The sequence below is a fragment of the Schistocerca cancellata genome, chromosome 1, assembly GCF_023864275.1.
Source record: "Schistocerca cancellata isolate TAMUIC-IGC-003103 chromosome 1, iqSchCanc2.1, whole genome shotgun sequence".
Classification (NCBI taxonomy): Eukaryota; Metazoa; Arthropoda; class Insecta; order Orthoptera; family Acrididae; genus Schistocerca; species Schistocerca cancellata.
This window is the reverse complement of record NC_064626.1, coordinates 519,208,894-519,229,045: the sequence shown is the minus strand read 5'-3', so window position 1 is coordinate 519,229,045 and position 20,152 is coordinate 519,208,894. Positions and strand designations below refer to the sequence as shown.

Sequence of the window (20,152 nt, the reverse complement as noted above, 5' to 3'; positions counted from 1 at the left end):
TCATCTCCCAGTACCTACTGCAACCTACATCCTTCTGAATCTGCTTAGTGTATTCATATCTTGGTCTCCCCCTACGATTTTTACCCTACACGCTGCCCTCCAATACTAAATTAGTGATCCCTTGATGCCTCAGAACATGTCCTACCAACCGATCCCTTCTTCTGGTCAAGTTGTGCCACAAACTTCTCTTCTCCCCAATCCTATTCAATACTTCCTCATTAGTTATGTGATCTACCCATCTAATCTTCAGCATTCTTCTGTAGCACCACATTTCGAAAGCTTCTATTCTCTTCTTGTCCAAACTATTTACCGTCCATGTTTCACTTCCATACATGGCTACACTCCATACAAATACTTTCAGAAACGACTTCCTGACACTTAAATCTATACTCGATGTTAACAAATTTCTCTTCTTCAAAAACGCTTTCCTTGCCATTGCCAGTCTACATTTTATATCCTCTCTACTTCGACCATCATCAGTTATTTTGCTCCCCAAATAACAAAACTCCTTTACTACTTTAAGTGTCTCATTTCCTAATCTAATACTCTCAACATCACCCGACTTAATTCGACTACATTCCATTATCCTCGTTTTGCTTTTGTTGATGTTCATCTTATATCCTCCCTTCAAGACACCATCCATTCTGCTCAACTCCTCTTCCAAGTCCTTTGCTGTCTCTGACAGAATTACAATGTCATCGGCGAACCTCAACATTTTTATTTCTTCTCCATGGATTTTAATACCTAATCCTAATTTTTCTTTTGTTTCCTTTACTGTTTGCTCAATATACAGATTGAATAACATCGGGGAGAGGCTACACCCCTGTCTTACTCCCTTCTTAACCACCGCTTCCCTTTCATGTCCCTCAACTCTTATAACTGCCATCTGGTTTCTGTACAAAATGTAAATAGCCTTTCGCTCCCTGTATTTTACCCCTGCCACCTTTAGAATTTGAAAGAGAGTATTCCAGTCAACATTGTCAAAAGCTTTCTCTAAGTCTACAAATGCTAGAAACGTAGGTTTGCCTTTCCTTAATCTTTCTCCTAAGATAAGTCGTAAGGTCAGTATTGCCTCACGTGTTCCAGTATTTCTACGGAATCCAAACTGATCTTCCCCGAGGTCGGCTTCTACCAGTTTTTCCATTCGTCTGTAAAGAATTCGTGTTAGTATTTTGCAGCTGTGGCTTATTAAACTGATTGTTCGGTACTTTTCACATCTGTCAACACCTGCTTTCTTTGGGATTGGAATTATTATATTCTTCTTGAAGTCTGAGGGTATTTCGCCTGTTTCATACATCTTGCTCAACAGATGGTAGAGTTTTGTCAGGACTGGCTCTCCCAAGGCCGTCAGTAGTTCCAATGGAATGTTGTCTACTCCGGGGGCCTTGTTTCGACTCAGGTCTTTCAGTGCTCTGTCAAACTCTTCACGCAGTATCGTATCTCCCATTTCATCTTCATCTACATCCTCTTCCATTTCCATAATATTGTCCTCAAGTTCATCGCCCTTGTATAGACCCTCTATATACTCCTTCCACCTTTCTGCTTTCCCTTCTTTGCTTAGAACTGGGTTTCCATCTGAGCTCTTGATGTTCATGCAAGTGGTTCTCTTATCTCCAAAGGTCTCTTTAATTTTCCTGTAGGCAGTATCTATCTTACCCCTAGTGAGATAAGCCTCTACATCCTTACATTTGTCCTCTAGCCATCCCTGCTTAGCCATTTTGAACTTCTTGTCGATCTCATTTTTGAGACGTCTGTATTCCTTTTTGCCTGCTTCACTTACTGCATTTTTATATTTTCTCCTTTCATCAATTAAATTCAATATTTCTTCTGTTACCCAAGGATTTCTACTAGCCCTCGTCTTTTTACCTACTTGATCCTCTGCTGCCTTCACTACTTCATCCCTCAAAGCTACCCATTCTTCTTCTACTGTATTTCTTTCCCCCATTCCTGTCATTTGTTCCCTTATGCTCTCCCTGAAACTCTGTACAACCTCTGGTTCTTTCAGTTTGTCCAGGTCCCATCTCCTTAAATTCCCACCTTTTTGCAGTTTCTTCAGTTTTAATCTACAGGTCATAACCAATAGATTGTGGTCAGAGTCCACATCTGCCCCTGGAAATGTCTTACAATTTAAAACCTGGTTCCTAAATCTCTGTCTTACCATTATATAATCTATCTGATACCTTTTAGTATCTCCAGGGTTCCTCCATGTATACAACCTTCTATCATGATTCTTAAACCAAGTGTTAGCTATGATTAAGTTGTGCTCTGTGCAAAATTCTACCAGGCGGCTCCCTCTTTCATTTCTTAGCCCCAATCCATATTCACCTACTACGTTTCCTTCTCTCCCTTTTCCTACACTCGAATTCCAGTCACCCATGACTATTAAATTTTCGTCTCCCTTCACTATCTGAATAATTTCTTTTATTTCATCATACATAGATGCCTGAAAAAATTGTGATTTCTGAAGATTACACTTAAGACCGGCAGTCTTTAAGACATTAAAAATTGTACGGAGGTTCTGAAGATGTTCTTCAGTGGTGGACCCAGTGACAACAATGTCATCCATGTAATTGATACACCCAGGGACGGGGAGCAATAATTGTTCCAAGAATCGTTGAAAGAGAGCAGGGGCGCTGGCAACCCCGAACGGTAATCGTTGGTATTGATAAAGGTCGAAAGGCGTGTTAAGGACCAGAAACTGCTGGGAAGCAGCTTCAAGAGGATGTTGGTGATAAGCTTCTGACAGGTCAATTTTGGAAAAATACTGGCCACCTGCAAGGTTGGTGAACTGTTCTTTAGGTCGGGGCATAGGGTAAGTGTTGATGAGGCATTGAACATTTACAGTGGCTTTAAAATCGCCACAGAGATGAATATCACCATTGGGCTTAGCAACAACAACGACAGGAGAGGACCACTCACTGGAAGTGACAGGAAGCAAGACCCCTGAAGTAATGAGATGATCCAGCTCCCATTTTACCTGATCACGAAGGGCCACAGGAATGGGCTGAGCCCGAAAAAACGTAGGCCGAGCAGTGGGTTTGAGAATGAGATGAGCTTCAAAGTCGTTTGCACAGCATAACCCAGAAGAAAAAAGGGATGAAAATGTCGTCGACAAGGAACCCGATTGAGCATAAGGAATAGCATCAGAGACGATACTGACAGAGTCATCTATAGGGAACTCAAAAACGCGAAAAGCATCGAAACCAAAGAGATTTTCTGCATTACTCTGGTCGACCACAAATATGGGAACAGTGCGAACGATGGATTTGTAAGATACCTCAGCATTAAATTGTCCCAAGAGAGAAATCTTCTGTTTATTGTACGTCCGTAATTGTCGAGTGACAGGTGATAGGAGTGGAGAACCCAACTGAAGATACGTCTGAGAATTAATGATTGTGGCAGCAGAACCAGTATCCACCAGCATGCGAACATTCCGACCAAGGAATTGGACTTTGAGGAATAACTTCCCTGAAAGGGAAGAAGTGCAATTGACAGACAAAACTGATGCAGAATCAGTATCATGGACATGAACACCATGTATGTGGTCGGAGTTGCAAACGGAAGACACCTGACCCTTCCTTTTGCAATTGTGACACACGGCCCAACGTTGGGGATAATCCTCGCGTAAATGTTTCATAAAACACTGCGGACATGAAGGAAGGTGCCGGGTGTTTTGCTACAGTTTCTGAGAGGGTTGTTTACGGTTAGGCCGAGGCTGCGCACGGTAGCGTACTGCAGCCACATTGGCCGGCGGGGACACGCCACACGCGTCGTCAACAGCGCACAGAGGTTGTATGTCCCTGACGTTACCCCACGCCTTTATTTGTGCTCCAGCGGCGCGAGAAATTTCAAAAGACTGAGCGATGGAAAGGACTTCATCTAGAGTCGGACTTGCCAACTGAAGGGGACATTGCCTCACTTCTTAGTCGGGCGCTGACCAGATAATAGCATCCCGTACCATGGAATCTGTGTAGGATTCTTTGTGTACGTCAGTAAAAAATTGACACTTTTGACTGAGGCCGTGAAGTTCAGCAGCCCAAGCGCGATAGGATTGATTCACGAGAGGCTACCACATGCGTTTGTTTATGAAAATATACTGACAGAAGTGAGCACATTTCAGCAAAGGACAAAGATTCAGGATCTTTCAAAGGAGCCAATTGCGACAACAATCGATACATTTGAGGTGAAATCCATGAAAGGAACAGAGACTTACATGTTTGTTCATCCATGACATGAAATGCCAAGAAGTGCTGTCGAAGACGTTTTTTGTAATCAGACCAGTCTCGTCTTAAGGAGGAAAAGGAGGTATAGACAACGACGAGAAACGGCCCACATTGGATGCCGCGATGAAATTGCGAATCGCCGATGTGAGAAGCGTTTGTTGTTCAATGAGACCTTGCAATAGTTGGTCTAAAGCAGCCATGGAAACCTGTGAGTCAACGATGAAAAGGAAAAATCCACTACCTCGTCGCCAATTGTTATAACGTGAAGTTGAACACATATATTTCAAAACGACACAACACATGTAAGTCACTGAGCAAGTTGACAAAGCAAGACATGTGAACTCAGTAACATTCAAATGAGCACTGTGTCCAAGTCTAGTGGCCACTGGCTGGCTGGCTGCTTAGCTGGCGCGGCTGCTGCATGGCTGGCAGACAGTGCCGCACAGAGAGGACGCACGTAATTGCGCGGCGGCAATTTGAATGATCGGTGAGTCACAACAGAGACATTAAACAAACAAGTTTGTACACAGACAAAGAACAAAAGCACAGCACATACACACAAAACCTAACACAACACAGAACAACACAACATACAAACAGTGACCAAATGCAAGACACAACAGTACACACACAAAACCAAATGGCACGTACTCACCTACAATAACAAAATTGTCTACAGAACAGGCAACATATTGAAGCAACTGGGATTTTAAATAGGATACAGGACAGACAACACAAAACAAAAAACTCAGAAAACAGGAGACACCCACAGATAAATTCAAGAGAAAAGGAATACATGAACTCTCATGCAACACTTGTCAGTACACATAGGACAAACAGGCAGGAACTTTGAAACAAGATATTCAGAACACCTCAGAGCCCTAAAAAGTAACAGCACCCATAGCACATTTGCTCACTGCCTAATAGCCCAAAAGCTCCACTCAATTACAATAGAAACAGATTTAAAAATACTGAAATCCACCCACAGCCTATACCACAAACTGACAGAATGAGATAACGTCCATGTACAGGAGACACCAGCAGAAGGCAAACAGGTTTTAAATGAATACACTATATTCTGTAAAGGCACATTATTTAATGCATTACAAGAACTTTACAGAAAAGGCAACACAAGCAGCTAAACGAGGTTACACACACACACACACACACACACACACACACACACACACACACAGAGAGAGAGAGAGAGAGAGAGAGAGAGAGAGACAGAAAAAGTAAACAAAATTCAAATTTGGCGTCAAACTCTCTTGGGAACAAATGACACCAACATAGTGCTCACCACATCTTGTGAATTAAAAAGGAGTTTATAAAGAAATAAATTACATTAATATGTGTGTGCAGTGTCCTCGAAATCCAAAACAAGAAAGATCAGTTACCACAAAATGTGAGTAGTAACAAATATATATGTAAAACATTTTGACACACCAAAAATCCCGTTTTCAAAAATCAAAGGATGTGTTACATTGCTGATGAAATTTACATTTACATAACTTGGCTGACAAGCTGTCAGTGCAGGACACTATAGAGTTGGTTCTGTAAACCCACATTATGTAAAATCACGGTAAGAAGCAAATACAAACAAAAGCTTTCTATAGGCCTCACTTTGTTAAATCAATTACAACCTAAAATACTTTCACTTTTTACAGTTTTTCAATAAACAAAAAAACCCACTGATGATGGCACAGAGGTGCTGAAACATGTTTGGGTAAAAAGAAAAAACAGTGTGTTTGCAAAAAGTGGAACCCATATCCTATAATCTACAGGATAGGAACACATTTTTTATGGTGACATGCTTCCTGCAACTGGCCAATCTCAAGACGCTACATGGTCACCCTGCGTAACTAGGTGTTTGTGTTTTCTTTTGAGAAGTCTCTGTTTGAAAAATGCCCACATGGGGGCAGATAAATCATAAAATTAAGGCAATGACGATTAAATATTGTAGCTGCATATTTAAATAAGCTGTGCAAATATTTATATTATAATAATGAAGTTTGTCTCTCTTATCAGCCAGTATGGTGGCTAACAGTCAAAATTATGATAGACTTCAAGAAGAATATAATAATTCCAATCCCAAAGAAAGCAGCTATTGACAGGTGTGAAAATTACCAAACTATCAGTTTAATAAGTCACGACTGCAAAATATTAGCACCAGTTCTTTACAGACAAATGGAAAAACTGGTAGAAGCTGACCTCGGGGAAGATCATTTTGGATTCTGTAGAAATGTTGGAATACATGAGACAATACTGACCCAACGACTTATCCTAGAAGATAGATCAAGGAAAGGCATTTCTAGACTTAGGGAAAGCTTTTGACAATGTTGACTGGAATACTCACTTTCAAATTCTGAAAGTGACATGGGTCAAATGCAGGGAGTGAAAGGCTATTTACAATTTGTACAGAAACTAAATGGCAGCTGTTAGAGTGAAGGGGCACGAAAGGGAAGCAGTGGCCGAGAAGGGGGCGATACAGGGTTGTAGCTTATCTCTGATGTTACTCAGTCTATGTATTGAGCAAGCAGTAAGGAAACAAAAGAAAAATTTGCAGAAGAATTAACATCTGTGGAGAAAAATAAAAACTTTGAGGTTTGCTGATGACATTGTAATTCTGTCAGACATGGGAAAATGACCTGGAAGAGCAGTTGAACAGAATGGACAGTGTCTTGAAAGAAGGATATAAGATGAACATCAACAAATCAAAATGAGGATAATGAAATGTGGCCGAATTAAATCAGGTAATGCTGAGGGAATCAGATTAGGAAATGAAACATTTAAAGTAGTAGATGAGTTTTGCTATTTGGGAAACAAAATAACTGATGGTCAAAGTAGAAAGCATATAAAATGCAGACTGGCAATGGCAAGGAATGCATTTCTGAAGAAGAGAAATTTGTTAACATAATTTAAGCTCTTAAAGTATTTGTATGGAGACAGCAAAGGACCTGGAAGTGCAGTTGAACGAAATGGGCAATGTCTTGAAAGGAGGATATAAAATGAACATCAAGATAAGCAAAACAAGGATAATGGAATGTAGTCGAATTAAGTCGGGTGAAGCTGAGGGAATTAGATTAGGAAATGAGACACTTAAAGTAGTAAAGGAGTTTTGCTGTTTGACGAGCAAAATAACTGATGATGGTCAAAGTAGAGAGGATATAAAATGTAGACTGGCAATGGCAAGGAAAGCATTTCTGAAGAAGAGAAATTTTTTAACATCGAGTATAGATTTAAGTGTCAGGAAGTTGTTACTGAAAGTATTTGTATGGAGTGTGGCCATGTATGGAAGTGAAACATGGACGATAAATACTTTAGATAAGAAGAGAACAGAAGCTTTCGAAATATGGTGATACAGAAGAATGCTGAAGATTAGATGGGTAGATCACATAACTAATGAGGCGGTACTGAATAGAATTGGGGAGAAGAGAAATTTGTGGCACAACTTGAGTAAAAGAAGGGATTGTTGGTAGAACACATTCTGAGGTATCAAGGGATCATCAATTTAGTATTGGAAGGAAATGTGGAGGGTAAAAATTGTAGAGGGAGACCAAGGCATGAATACACTAAACAGATTCAGGAGGATGTAGATTGCACTAGTTACTCGGAGATGAAGAGGCTTGTGCAGAGTAGAGTAGCATGGAGGGCTGCATCAAACCAGTCTCTGAACTGAAGACCACAACAACATGACGGAATGATGGTTTGGTTCTCCCTTCTTTGACCGCTGATCAGAGGGGATTTTATAATCATTATCCAAATCATCAGGTAATGCTAGCAACAGATGAATGTGAGGGTCATGCAACATATCTCTGCTTGAAGTAGCGTTTTCCAGACGCAACCCAGCAAATGTACTTACATGAATTGAAAGGCACACAGCATATGAAATTACTCCTGGACACAGGTGCTTCTGTGACCTTGTTGAATCAGTCTAATTAATTAATATTATGGTCACCATGTTTGCTGGCTGCTGAGACAAATTTTTGGACCTACCGGTATCATAATGCATCTTTGATAGGAACATTTCTAATTTCACATATGACCAATTCATTCATCGAGTAAATTTTTTTGTGGTAACTGATGCCAAAATGGGCATCATTTCTGAAATAGACTCTTTCCACACTTTTGGATTTATGATTCCTGAAACAGTAATAAGACAAAAATGCAACCAATTCAAATGTTATTTGAGATAACAGAGTCTGACGTATTTGGGGTTCAATCTCTCAGCCAAAGGACTCAAACATATGGAAGATTATGTTACGGCCACTGCCAGTGGAAATGATGCCCAACACTGCACTTATCAACCATTGTGGTTTCCTAGCAACTTACAGGCCACCCTGACTGTAGGCCATGACACGGTGGCACAGCTCCATCGCCGCCCTCACTGCAGCACTTAGACTAGTTGCATCAGCCACAAGTGCATGCCATTATTAAGGCCTTCTTTGATGCAGGTGGGTGCGCCACTTATGGCCCATGAGTCCAGATACCACCAAACCTGGTTTTGCCTTTGTTGTCCATCTACCAAAGGTCCATGTTGTTTACTGTGGCCTAAGACTGTGGATTCCTGCAGTGTCACAGAAATCAACTTTGCCTCAGGAGCTGCCTGTTTCTCTGCCCCCAGCAGGCTCCCCACTCCAGGGGCGACTCATGCAACATCCATGGAGCCCCATCTTACTCCATCCTTCTGCAGCAGCACTCATGTTCACTGATCCACAATCTCTCCCAGTGGCACCATCACTGAACCATGCACTATGTACACGTTTCTCCTCAGGTGATCGCTACTGTAGGGGAGGGGAGTGATGTAGTGGTGCCACCTGATCACTGTTAACCACTATGGCACAACCATCAAGATGGCATTTATCAACAAGAGCACCCTTTGATGAGACCATCCCAGAATCAGATGGATAAGCCAGCCTTGGGCTGGCTTGAGTCACAGTTATGATGCAGTCTGGGGAGTGTGTGTGAAGTGTGACATTGGTTTGGCTACAGTGTTATATTGTGGATTCCCTTTTTAATATGGGGAAATCTAAATTGGCTTGGTCTGAACTTTGCATCAGAATACAAACTTAAGACAGCTACACGGTCTCTGAGAAGCATTCTGCATTTATCTCTAATTGTAATGAAGGGCAAGTCCCCACTACTTTCATATGTAATTCACCTTTTACTAAAACCACACCTACTAAACAGACTATTGTCTCCATTGTGGCCAGCATGGTAACACATGGGAATACCTTTTGCTCATCTGACCTGTCATTAAACCCATACTTTTACATTACATTGCACTCTAACTCTAACTGCACTTTGTATTTTACTGGTGCTCATCTAAGTTTACCTGGTTGTATGCCTAGTAATATGAAAGCTGCATTACACTATGATATAAATTTCAATACCTCCATATTCAGGACTGTCACTTGTGCTGTGACATCTCTAATACGTTTCAGTACCACTTGTGTGTGATTCTACCCTGAAAATAATTAGCATGTTGCATGTTTACAACAATGTAGAGAGAATTTTTTCGGATATATTATTAGGGACCTAAAAATGTAGCATTCATTTTTGGTGTCCTCCCCCCCCCCCCATGAGTAGGTGTAAAAATTTAAAAGGTCAGCACACTATGAGCCAGAAAACGAAGTATGGATGTTTTCAAACAATTTTTTTTTTTTTTTTTTTTTTTTTTTTTAAGTGAGAGCAGCTTTTTGAATGGAATGTTAGTTTAACTGTTGCAAAATCTTAAATAGTTTTTTTTCTGGAAATGATCTTTGCTTGTTTTCTTCTTTTGCATTTATTTAAGAATTCAACAACGGATTGTTTCTGTTGAGAAATAGCAGCATTTTTCCATTAGTGAACAGAGTGCTTCACTGATTAATGATTTTTTTGACATTATTTTATTACAAAGTATGCAGTATACTGATTTCACCCTTTTGTGGGCATTCATGACTGTGCGACCCATACTTGACCCAATACGGACAGAATTAAGAAGGCAGTCAGGGAAGCCAGCCTACACCCATGTACTGTGTTTCATCGAAAGCAGAAAGGGCACGTGGCCCTAGGGATTGTCGATCCCTTCTGGTGTTGTGAAGATTGTAATCAAACTCTGTGATGGACCAGGATACAACACTAAGTATTCAGTAATTCTACTGTGCAATTTCTTGCTGAGTTTGGTAGTGTCATAAATGAGGTGGGTCACGCCAACATCTACTGGTATTTGATGCAACCACTGTACAAAATACCTACCACATGAAACTGACACATTAAAGTGCCAGCGCATTAGGGGCAGACTTTCAGTGTGGTCACAATACACTGAGGGATTTTGTTTCACAGTTACTATAAGTGTAGAGTTCACACCCTGTAAACTGGCAGACGGCCATGAGCATAAACAAACAAGAAGCTCAATGGGGGAGAAACTGAAATTTAGATAGCAGACAAAACTAAGCATTACTTTGTTCTGAGACACTATGTTGCATGAGTGAGTATTATGTTGCAATATGCAGCATGAAAATTGAATTAGAAACATAAAGAGGAGCCACATGATCTGAACAACAATAGATTTACCAACAACATTTTCACCTTAAATGATTAGATTATAGCTAAAAATATGTGTATAAGTTTACACACAATTTGTTTGTAAACTGTTTAGGTCATACCTTCAATGGAGCTAGAATACGGTCATGGAATTTAGTGTATTCTCTAACCCAACTATTGCAGTTATAAACATATGCAGCATGAACATTTTCATATGCTACTTCTGGCAGAACATAAAACCATTTTTGCAGAAATTCTGTCCTGCAAAAGCAGAGAGAACATTAGCGAACTGAATTGCTCGGCATTCTGATAGTATGTATAATTCTTTTACATGATCATTGACATTGATTGACAGAAATATTAATGGAGTTATAGGCAATTAACATTGACTAACCTACCTAAATCTGTTGTCAGAGCAGGTATGAGTAAAATCAACCACTAATTCAAATGGAGAGTGGCAGAAGGGCTTCAGTGTTAATATAACATGGTAAATAAGAAGATCTCCATTTGTTTCACCAATCCTGTAATAGTAACAATAATACACTCATGTAGTCAAAACTGAAACCTATAACTGACTTCAAGCAAAATCTCGTAAAAGAGCATCATCATCAAGAAAGGTAAATTAAGTTGGTGTAAAAAGAGCTGACAATAGTCACACTTACATATTTGAATTGATGAAATGATATAAATGACAATGCTGATACAAGAAATATTCAACAACTTCATCACAGCAATCACTTTATAATGGGTCACCCTCCTCTAACATTACTAATAGAAATCACCGATACCACGTATACTCTCAATTCTTGTACAGGTGAACATTCTCGACTGTTGAATGAACTTTATCATATGATTTTGTTTAGAATCTATTATATTTCAGGCTAAAATGTATAAAATGAAATTAATGTGTTACAGTCAATATGTACAAAGAGCTAAAACCACTCTTCCTTTAAAAATATTTGAAATTACAAAATTTCTAGCATACTTAAAACTCATATTGTTACTTGCACAATCTAACACTAATTACCACATTTATTTCTGGATTTATTTATACAATAATGATATAATTTGGTAAAGATTCTTCTGCAGTCAAGAAAGTTTGTAAACTGTTTTGCTTTGTAAACTCTTTGGAAATTGTGAGTACAGCAGAATGTAAGTAGTGGCGGGCATGCCTCAGATGGAAGTAGACGTTTTGCTAAACTTGTCAATAACAATGTAATTTTTGATGTGGTAGAAGTGAAAGTTGTAAAGTTGGTGCGGTATAAAAGTATGGGATAAAATAAAAAGATATTCATAGCACCAGGCAAATCCTTCAGGAACCCGCATGTTATAAAATTACTGCCTCAAGAATGTACCCCTAGACACGACAATAATTAGAGCCAACAACAACAAGATAATGAATATACATAAAAAGTTCTTCTTTTGTATATCTTATGTCTCTCAAAGCTTTCGAATGTTTTGCAAATAACGGGGAAATATAATGGCGATGTGTGGGAGGGTAAGATTACAAGTACAGACATCAGCCGTGATCTGTTGACCGATAACAGATTTGACTGTTGCAGAAGAAGAAAGAAAAGTGATGTATGTCATTTCTAGCTTTTATATATATGGAAACTCCAGTCAATCGAAGAAAGAAGACCTGGGGACTGCCCTACAAAGTCGGATCAACAGTGACGTAATAACATCAACAATGGCGGACCACATGAACTGAAAGCGGACTTGATAACTATGATGAAGGATAAGTACAAACTATCTGTGAAATTAATATTTCTGGTGGACTTGTGTGATTGCTAGGAAAAAGAAAAGAGACAAGAGTAATGATGTAGATGTGAAGGCTGTAGGACCCAGCCAAGACATGTTTAAGCCAAGTGAAAGTGTAGTCAGCAAAAAAAACAGTGAAAACCAATATTTTGCAGTTGATTTTATTAAAATTAGAGGAAATGAAGATGGACGACAGCAAATTTGGTGCAGCTAATGATCAGTTAACAGAAATAAAAACAGATAACAATAGCAAATTTGGTGCAGTCAATGATCAGTTAACTGAAAACAATAATAAAATGGACAGGGTACAATACCAAATAGACCAACTTAGTAATCAGGTTTCGGAACTGAAAGAAAAGGTAATGTTAGAGAAGGGTGACCCATAATAGCTTGTAACAACTGTTTACAAGTACAGTGGCCTGCAAGTGAATCTTAATATTTAATAATTAAATTCCTTCTGAGAATAGTTGTATAAAGCTCAAATGATGAATCAGAAACAAAGATAGATAGCATGAAAATAATGACATTGTGTAAGTAATAACAGAAAAAAGTTTATGAATCCATTGACGACATGTGAGAGAAAAGTCTCCCCGAGATGATAGTGATTGAATAGAAATGATTAAAGCTGGAAGAAAACAAATACAAAAGCAATATGCTACATTTTTTGTAGGAGACACTTATCTAAAACTGAAACAATACATAATTTTTCTCCTTCAGAAGAATAGAGACATACAAGACATAAAAAGCTATTTTTTTATTTGCATGTTGGTACACCCTTACACACACACACACACACACACACACACACACACACACACACACACAAACACTCACACACACAATGTATTTTGAATTGTAACTGAAGTATGGAACTGGATATGACAATATTATGAAAAGGATAGACTGTAGGTTTATGGATATACCACTCCAATCCCCGAGATGAAGCTGTACCACAAATGCAATGGTTTATAAATTTCAGGTAAACAATCCATATCACTTGCTTTACAGAGTAGAATATTTTTAATACTGTAATTATGAAGAATACTTCACTTGTAACGACGAGCAATATAGTAGAACACTGGATATCCAGCCTTTGAGGTTCCAGCTTGATAAAAAATATTCAGTGATTTTATGGACTTGAATTCTTCTTTCTCGTGCATATTGTGCTTGACCATTATTTCTTCAAAATTTGTGCTGGACATATCAATAGAACTCCACCTGGCATATGAAGAAAAAAGCAAACTACGCGACATTATACAGGCTTTAAATTTAACAAAAATTAATTTCACAACCAGAAGCCATATTATGAAAATGTATTTATCTAAAATTAGATAAACTTACTGTGAATCTATAGGTTTATGTTCTGGAGGACCAAGGTAAGCTAGCAATGTGGCCATTTTATCAAAAGGCCTGCGCCCTACAGCCTTATGGTCACGGCTGCTTGATAAATAATCACCGATCCTTTCTTGATGGTTCCAAAGCAGTCTATGCAAAGCTAGTACATTTGCATCACTGATGAAAGACATTGAATGCGATGCCTGGTCCACAGTTTCACAATCTGATGCAATCTGAATGAAAAATCTGAAAAAAATAATGTTTTATTCAATGTGCACCAAAATAAAGTAATATCAATAATAGATAACTTTTCAAATATATACCTTCGTCCAATTTCAAAATGAGCACGTAGGAAATCATTGAAAGGAAGCATATGTTGCTCCTTGCTGAATTCTACATGATTTGCAATATTCTGGAGTATTTTTGACATCAGCATGAGTCCTCTTTTGACAGAAGGTGGCACTTGCTTGTTCACAATACCCATTTCCTGTGGTGAAACTGAGACAGTGTGAAAACTTTTAGTATGGTATCATTAATTTTGAAGTAGTTTGTGGAATAAAATGTGTTCACTGTTCTCTTATAAAAAACAAAAGTGCAAATTGGTTTTTAATATGGCAAGCTATTCCCACAGATATGCTAACAAATAATTCTTCAGATAAAGACAGAAATTATACTAATTCTAAGTGACACCCTGAAATAAAGTTAAATAAAAAAGTACTAAAAATGAACTCACCAATTGCTGGATTTATAAATCTCAGAAATATCACAGTGCCAACAGCACCAATATTGTTTTGAGGAATTTGCGGGAAACGTTTACTTAACACTTGGTATAAACAATGGCACATACTCCGCAACTGTGGAGGAAATCTGAAATACAGAAAAGTATTTGAATTTATTATTATAGTTTTAAGCCTAATAGCAATTATTCAACAAAGAGAGAGAAAAATTCTTGGTCATGTGCAGAGCCGCCACAATTTTTTTAACAGATATATTTGAAGGGAAAAATTTGGGAAAGAAAAACAAAGGGTGGACAAGACAAAAATAGTCGAATATCTATTGAAAGAAGAAAATTGGAGCAATTATCAAGAAATGAAGTGGACGGCATAACATTGGAGAGAATTGTTGCTGAGACAAGGCACAGCCTTTTGCATAAGAGGAAGAAGAAGAAGAAGAAGAAGAAGAAGAAGGAGAAGGAGAAAAGGAAAATGATGAATGGTGATAAATAAAGAGTCTTCTTGTGGAAAACATGACAGTGGCAGAAGAAAATGTATAAAATGGGCATACAAGAGGCAATGGAGATGGCTCAGAGATGCAGGATGTATGAGTTGTGACAGAGAGATGAGAAGAAAGGGTTATTTATGTGTGGTCTTGTCTACTTATATGAGCGAAGAGCACCTTGAGAGATCAAATACAGTTGCTTTTCACACATCATCTAAATGCAGTTTCCTTGCAACGTAGTATGTTACTCTTGCATGTGGAACCTATTACATGACTCCTTGCTGTTATCGTAAAACACATGCATACAAATATAAGGTTTGTACAGATCAATCACAGATCATTATCCATTGTGAATATTAAAGCAACATCATTCATAATAATTTAGTGACACTAATAATTTTTTATATACAACATTTGAGGCAGTAATTCCTGTAATTGTTAGCATCTTGTCTCACATTTGTTAATTATGGTTACACTTTTAACAGTTATTTAGAGACATAATCCAAATGAAGACCATTTTTATTGTTGCTATGACAGTATTCAGCCACATAAATTACTGTATTTTTTGAGAGAAAACAGAACTACTACTACTTTTAAACCTCAAGCTCTTCTCATAATAGGGTACTATACATATTTACTGTAATTTCTATGACATTCTGTTATCAGCAGAAGGATGAAGGTCTACAATGGCTGTTTTGTGCCACCATGTATAGTGTTGGTGCCATACAGTAAGAAAAGATATAAGAAAATTTTATAAAGAGCAGTAGCAAAATATAATACTGTAGTTCTTTAAACTTCTTATGAAAGAAATGGATTATTGTGGGTATTTGGCAGTTGTCTTTAAATTACAAATTCACCAGGGAAAATTTCTGACTATAGTTGCTGTATTAATTTCAGTATTAAATATCCTGTACTTCCATACAATCATTTGTAAATTGCTTCCCTAAAAAACAAACTACAATAAATCATATAATAATACTGAATCTGAAATGAGAATTGTACAAAACTGACACTTAGTTCTACTTACAAAGCACTGACGAAGTTTGTTAAATAACATTGCCAAACCATTGCTTATTTTATATATTCTATACGATGACTCCCAACAATTTAAAGGAAATTACTAAAGAGCTTCCATGAAAAGTGAAGGTTTCAATACGGCATTATTTGTAGTAAATGTTACGTTCAAGAACTGGTGACTGTGATTTTAAACATCTTCGTGGCCACAGCTCGAGCTCAAACTATAGACTTCAGAACTACTGGAACTGGAAGTTACGTAGCTGAATGGCCAAAGGTGTGACTTACACAACCACATGCTACTTATGGAAAAAGTAGAGTGTGATTTGTAACAAGGGAATGTTTCTATCTAGCACACACTATTTAAAATTATTTACAACTTCCTGAACATGCCAATGGACAGTGCTGAACATTGCTTGCATTAAATGGATGATGTAACACCTTTAATTCCTCACATAACTATCCTTCCAACATCTATCGTTTTTGTCAGTGAGGGGTTGTTACATATGGTCATATAATCCATTTGTTCTATACACATGTAAATTGAAGTTGCCTGCCACACTCCTACCTGTATGTTTTGGGTAACCTCAGGAACTACAGCAGGGATTTTGATATGATTTTCTTTAATGGATAGACTGATTCAAAAAATCATTTGCATATGTAATTTATACAGGTTATGTGCAAATATGACTGAATTATGATGAATTAAAGCACACTGCCACTGTATAAATGATTCAATTGCCATCTAGTGGTGAATGGTAGGACTCCTCAGATGCATAGCTTTGTGTGGTATCACAGCCCCAATCTGAGCATGCACGAATGCTCTGCTTCTTTGTTATATCAACAACTGGTGGAACGTGTTGGCTGCAGTATACTGAGTGCAGACATTGCTTAACGTATTCAGACATTGCTTTTGTGGACACTTTCAAATGATACATAAGACTGGTAAACAAACCTCCACTGGTGAGAAAGAGATACAGGCATTTTGCAATCATCTAAAGTGCATCAACCAAAAGGTAGCAGCATTGCTCATCAATATTGGTGCATTTGTGAGCTTCTAAAAGAAGGAAAGAGCCATGAACACAATCTTCCCCACACCTTAAAAACAGCAGAAGGAATGGAATTCAGAAATCGCTTTGGACGACTGCAGAAATTTTCAAAATGCTGCTACATATGGTCAGGGGATGAATTCTGAAAGAAGGCAAGATTATCAGACCTTCAAAATCTGCTTCCCTCAGATTAGCAACCACAATCTGCACTCATAATTCACTGCAAATTCTTCAAACAATGACCAGTGACTTACTTAACTTCCAAATTTCGTAACAAATATGACCAATAACAAAAATATAACCATTTCATCATCGAGCCATGATGCGAGACTACAAAATACTAAAGAATCTAATACTTTTACTGACTAGTTCCCTGCAATATTTTGAGAACAACTTCACAGTAAAAACATATGCCACTACAAAGTCTTTAGTTTTTAGCTAACTGAAACATTCTCCAAAAAACACTGCCTCAGCATGGGGTGCAACTTCACCTGATTTACATACAGAAAGTTTTTCAGCAGCGCAGCAGATTACTCAACATCCAGATATCTGCTTTCCTTGAATCAAACGTTTATGAAGACATGATTCTTTGGATGGCAGGGAGGAAAACCTACCACTGAAGGGACCGCAACAAAGATTTACTGCCTACTAAGCTTTACACGCGATATATTTAAATCATGTGTGGACTTTTTTCCTTTCTTTTATTTTCTTTGTGGCCTTTGGTTACGATCCACCCAACCGGCCTCTGAAACATGATATGCTACAAATTAAACAACTTATCCAACCACACGCACATCTACTCACGATTCTCATACAATATTTACATTGGTTGTAAACAGATTAATTAAATCATGATGTACTCCCATCATTGTCATGAGATCTCACTCCACATGCCACTTGCACATGGAAAAGATAACATTCATGTTTCCTGAGAACTTTCCTGGCATACATAGCTTAAATCATTCCACTTATATGAAAGTGGTGATATTCAGTTACCTAATGTCATCCTCTGAATTTAATTCATAAATTTGTGTAAGGGTACAAAAACAAAATAACCACTACACCACACCATCCAGCCATAGATATTTAGTGCTACTCATGTGTAGTGGAGCAGATCGCTAATTGTGAATAAAATAAATTTTGCAGTAGATGGAACCGCAAAGATGGAGAGTGAAATGGACTTTATTTGAGGGAATCACTTATCAATGACAAACAACTCTGGCCAAGAAAAAAAACTAGCAAATTAATTAAATTTGAGAATAGTACTGGTTAGCTACAGGAATGTTCTTCATGTAACCAGAAGGGAGTACTGACGTCAATTTGTTACTAAGACAGCACAAGAAACATACCTTAAATAAAACTTATGGGTTACTGGTTTTGTTTCAAATGGCTCTGAGCACTATGGGACTTAACTGCTGTGGTACCAGTCCCCTAGAACTTAGAACTACTTAAACCTAACTGACCTAAGGACATCACACACATCCATGCCTGAGGCAGGATTCGAACCTGCAACCGTAGCCATCGTGCGGTTCCAGACTGTAGTGCCTAGAACCGCTCAGCCACTCCGGCCGGCTAATGGTTTTAAGAAGACAGTAACAAGATTGCCCACAAAAAGGAAAATGAAAGATGCCTACTGTAGAAGATTAAACAGTTGTAAGTGGGGTACTGGAAATTTAAGTAAATAAAGATCTTGCTACTCTCTGATGACTTAAGGTATTCAAACATTGAGGAGTAACATATTGCTTTGGCTTGAAGTGATACGTCATACCCTGACCTTTCAATCCGATGAATGATGTCTGTGATTTTTAAAAAGGAATTTTCTTGTTAGTTTAGAGTAAGTTTGCGATCCGTCTTGGGTGTACAGAATTTTTAGTATTCTCTGGGCAGGTCCGTGTGCTGGGATGAATAAATAGTATATGCAAAATGGGGCATCAGATGATGATATCACGGCGTGCTGAGACCCTGCTGAAGCTAACCATTGTTGCATGCTACTGATGTCCCACCTAGGAGATACACTCTGGTCTATGGAACCACCAGGAGTTGGATACATTGCTGCTGACATCTCTAGGAAGTGAAGTCAGTCAATGCTTGACAGCTCTGATGCACAAGAGATGTTGTAATTGCTCATGCCGTATAGCTTGAAGTTGTAACTAGCTGTAAAATGCAATGTGCATGTTGTAACGGAAGTTTAACATTAGTACTGCAAGAAGAAGTGTTCACAATCATTGAATGGTTGCTCATTTTCTAAGTAACTTTTCAGGCTGCCAAAGGTATCGAAACAGAGGAAACGGAGTCTGAAGAGAAGTTACTTGGGCAACAGTCACTTCTGCAACTGGTTTCAGGTGCTAGAGGGTAAAATTGATAATCTACCATGACCATAAACTAGAGACGCAAACAGACCATACAGATGTACTCACGAAAAGAAATTAAACAGAAAGAAAGCCAGTCCCAGTAATGGCCTATTAGATGAATTGCTTGAGGAATTACAAATAGGAAATGTGACAAACTTGTCCAAATGATTTCCAAAGTATAAACCAGATGGGGAGGTGCACCCCTCTTATTTTCTAATAGTATTCTCCAGGTCACTACATAAATGGTGTAAGTATTAAAAAAGATAGATTTTCTGGTCACTTACTCAGAATGTGGTGCAGGTGGGTGGGGAATTGTACATACTGAGGAATTTACTTCTTGGGACAACTTCCACATATACAGGGTTATTACAAATGATTGAAGCGAATTCACAGCTCTACAATAACTTTATTATTTGAGATATTTTCAAAATGCTTTGCACACACATACAAAAACTCAAAAAGTATTTTTAGGCATTCACAAATGTTCGATATGTGCCCCTTTAGTGATTCGGCAGACATCAAGCCGATAATCAAGTTCCTCCCACACTCGGCGCAGCATGTCCCCATCAATGAGTTCGAAAGCATCGTTGATGTGAGCTCACAGTTCTGGCATGTTTCTTGGTAGAGGAGGTTTAAACACTGAATCTTTCACATAACCCCACAGAAAGAAATCGCA

At 38.3% G+C, this 20,152-nt stretch overlaps 1 protein-coding gene across 2 annotated transcripts in view; it reads right to left on the bottom strand.

Moving 5' to 3' along the window:
* Positions 1-20,152, bottom strand: part of LOC126178807 (neurofibromin) — a 474,179-nt gene that overhangs the window by 249,256 nt on the left and 204,771 nt on the right. For both annotated transcript variants that reach the window (XM_049924560.1, XM_049924561.1), the window contains 6 exons: positions 14,578-14,711; positions 14,168-14,342; positions 13,851-14,090; positions 13,560-13,751; positions 11,147-11,269; positions 10,871-11,009 (listed from right to left, as the gene is read on the bottom strand). In XM_049924560.1, the coding sequence (XP_049780517.1) occupies positions 10,871-11,009; positions 11,147-11,269; positions 13,560-13,751; positions 13,851-14,090; positions 14,168-14,342; positions 14,578-14,711 (1,003 nt within the window). The remainder of the gene's footprint in view (positions 1-10,870; positions 11,010-11,146; positions 11,270-13,559; positions 13,752-13,850; positions 14,091-14,167; positions 14,343-14,577; positions 14,712-20,152) is intronic.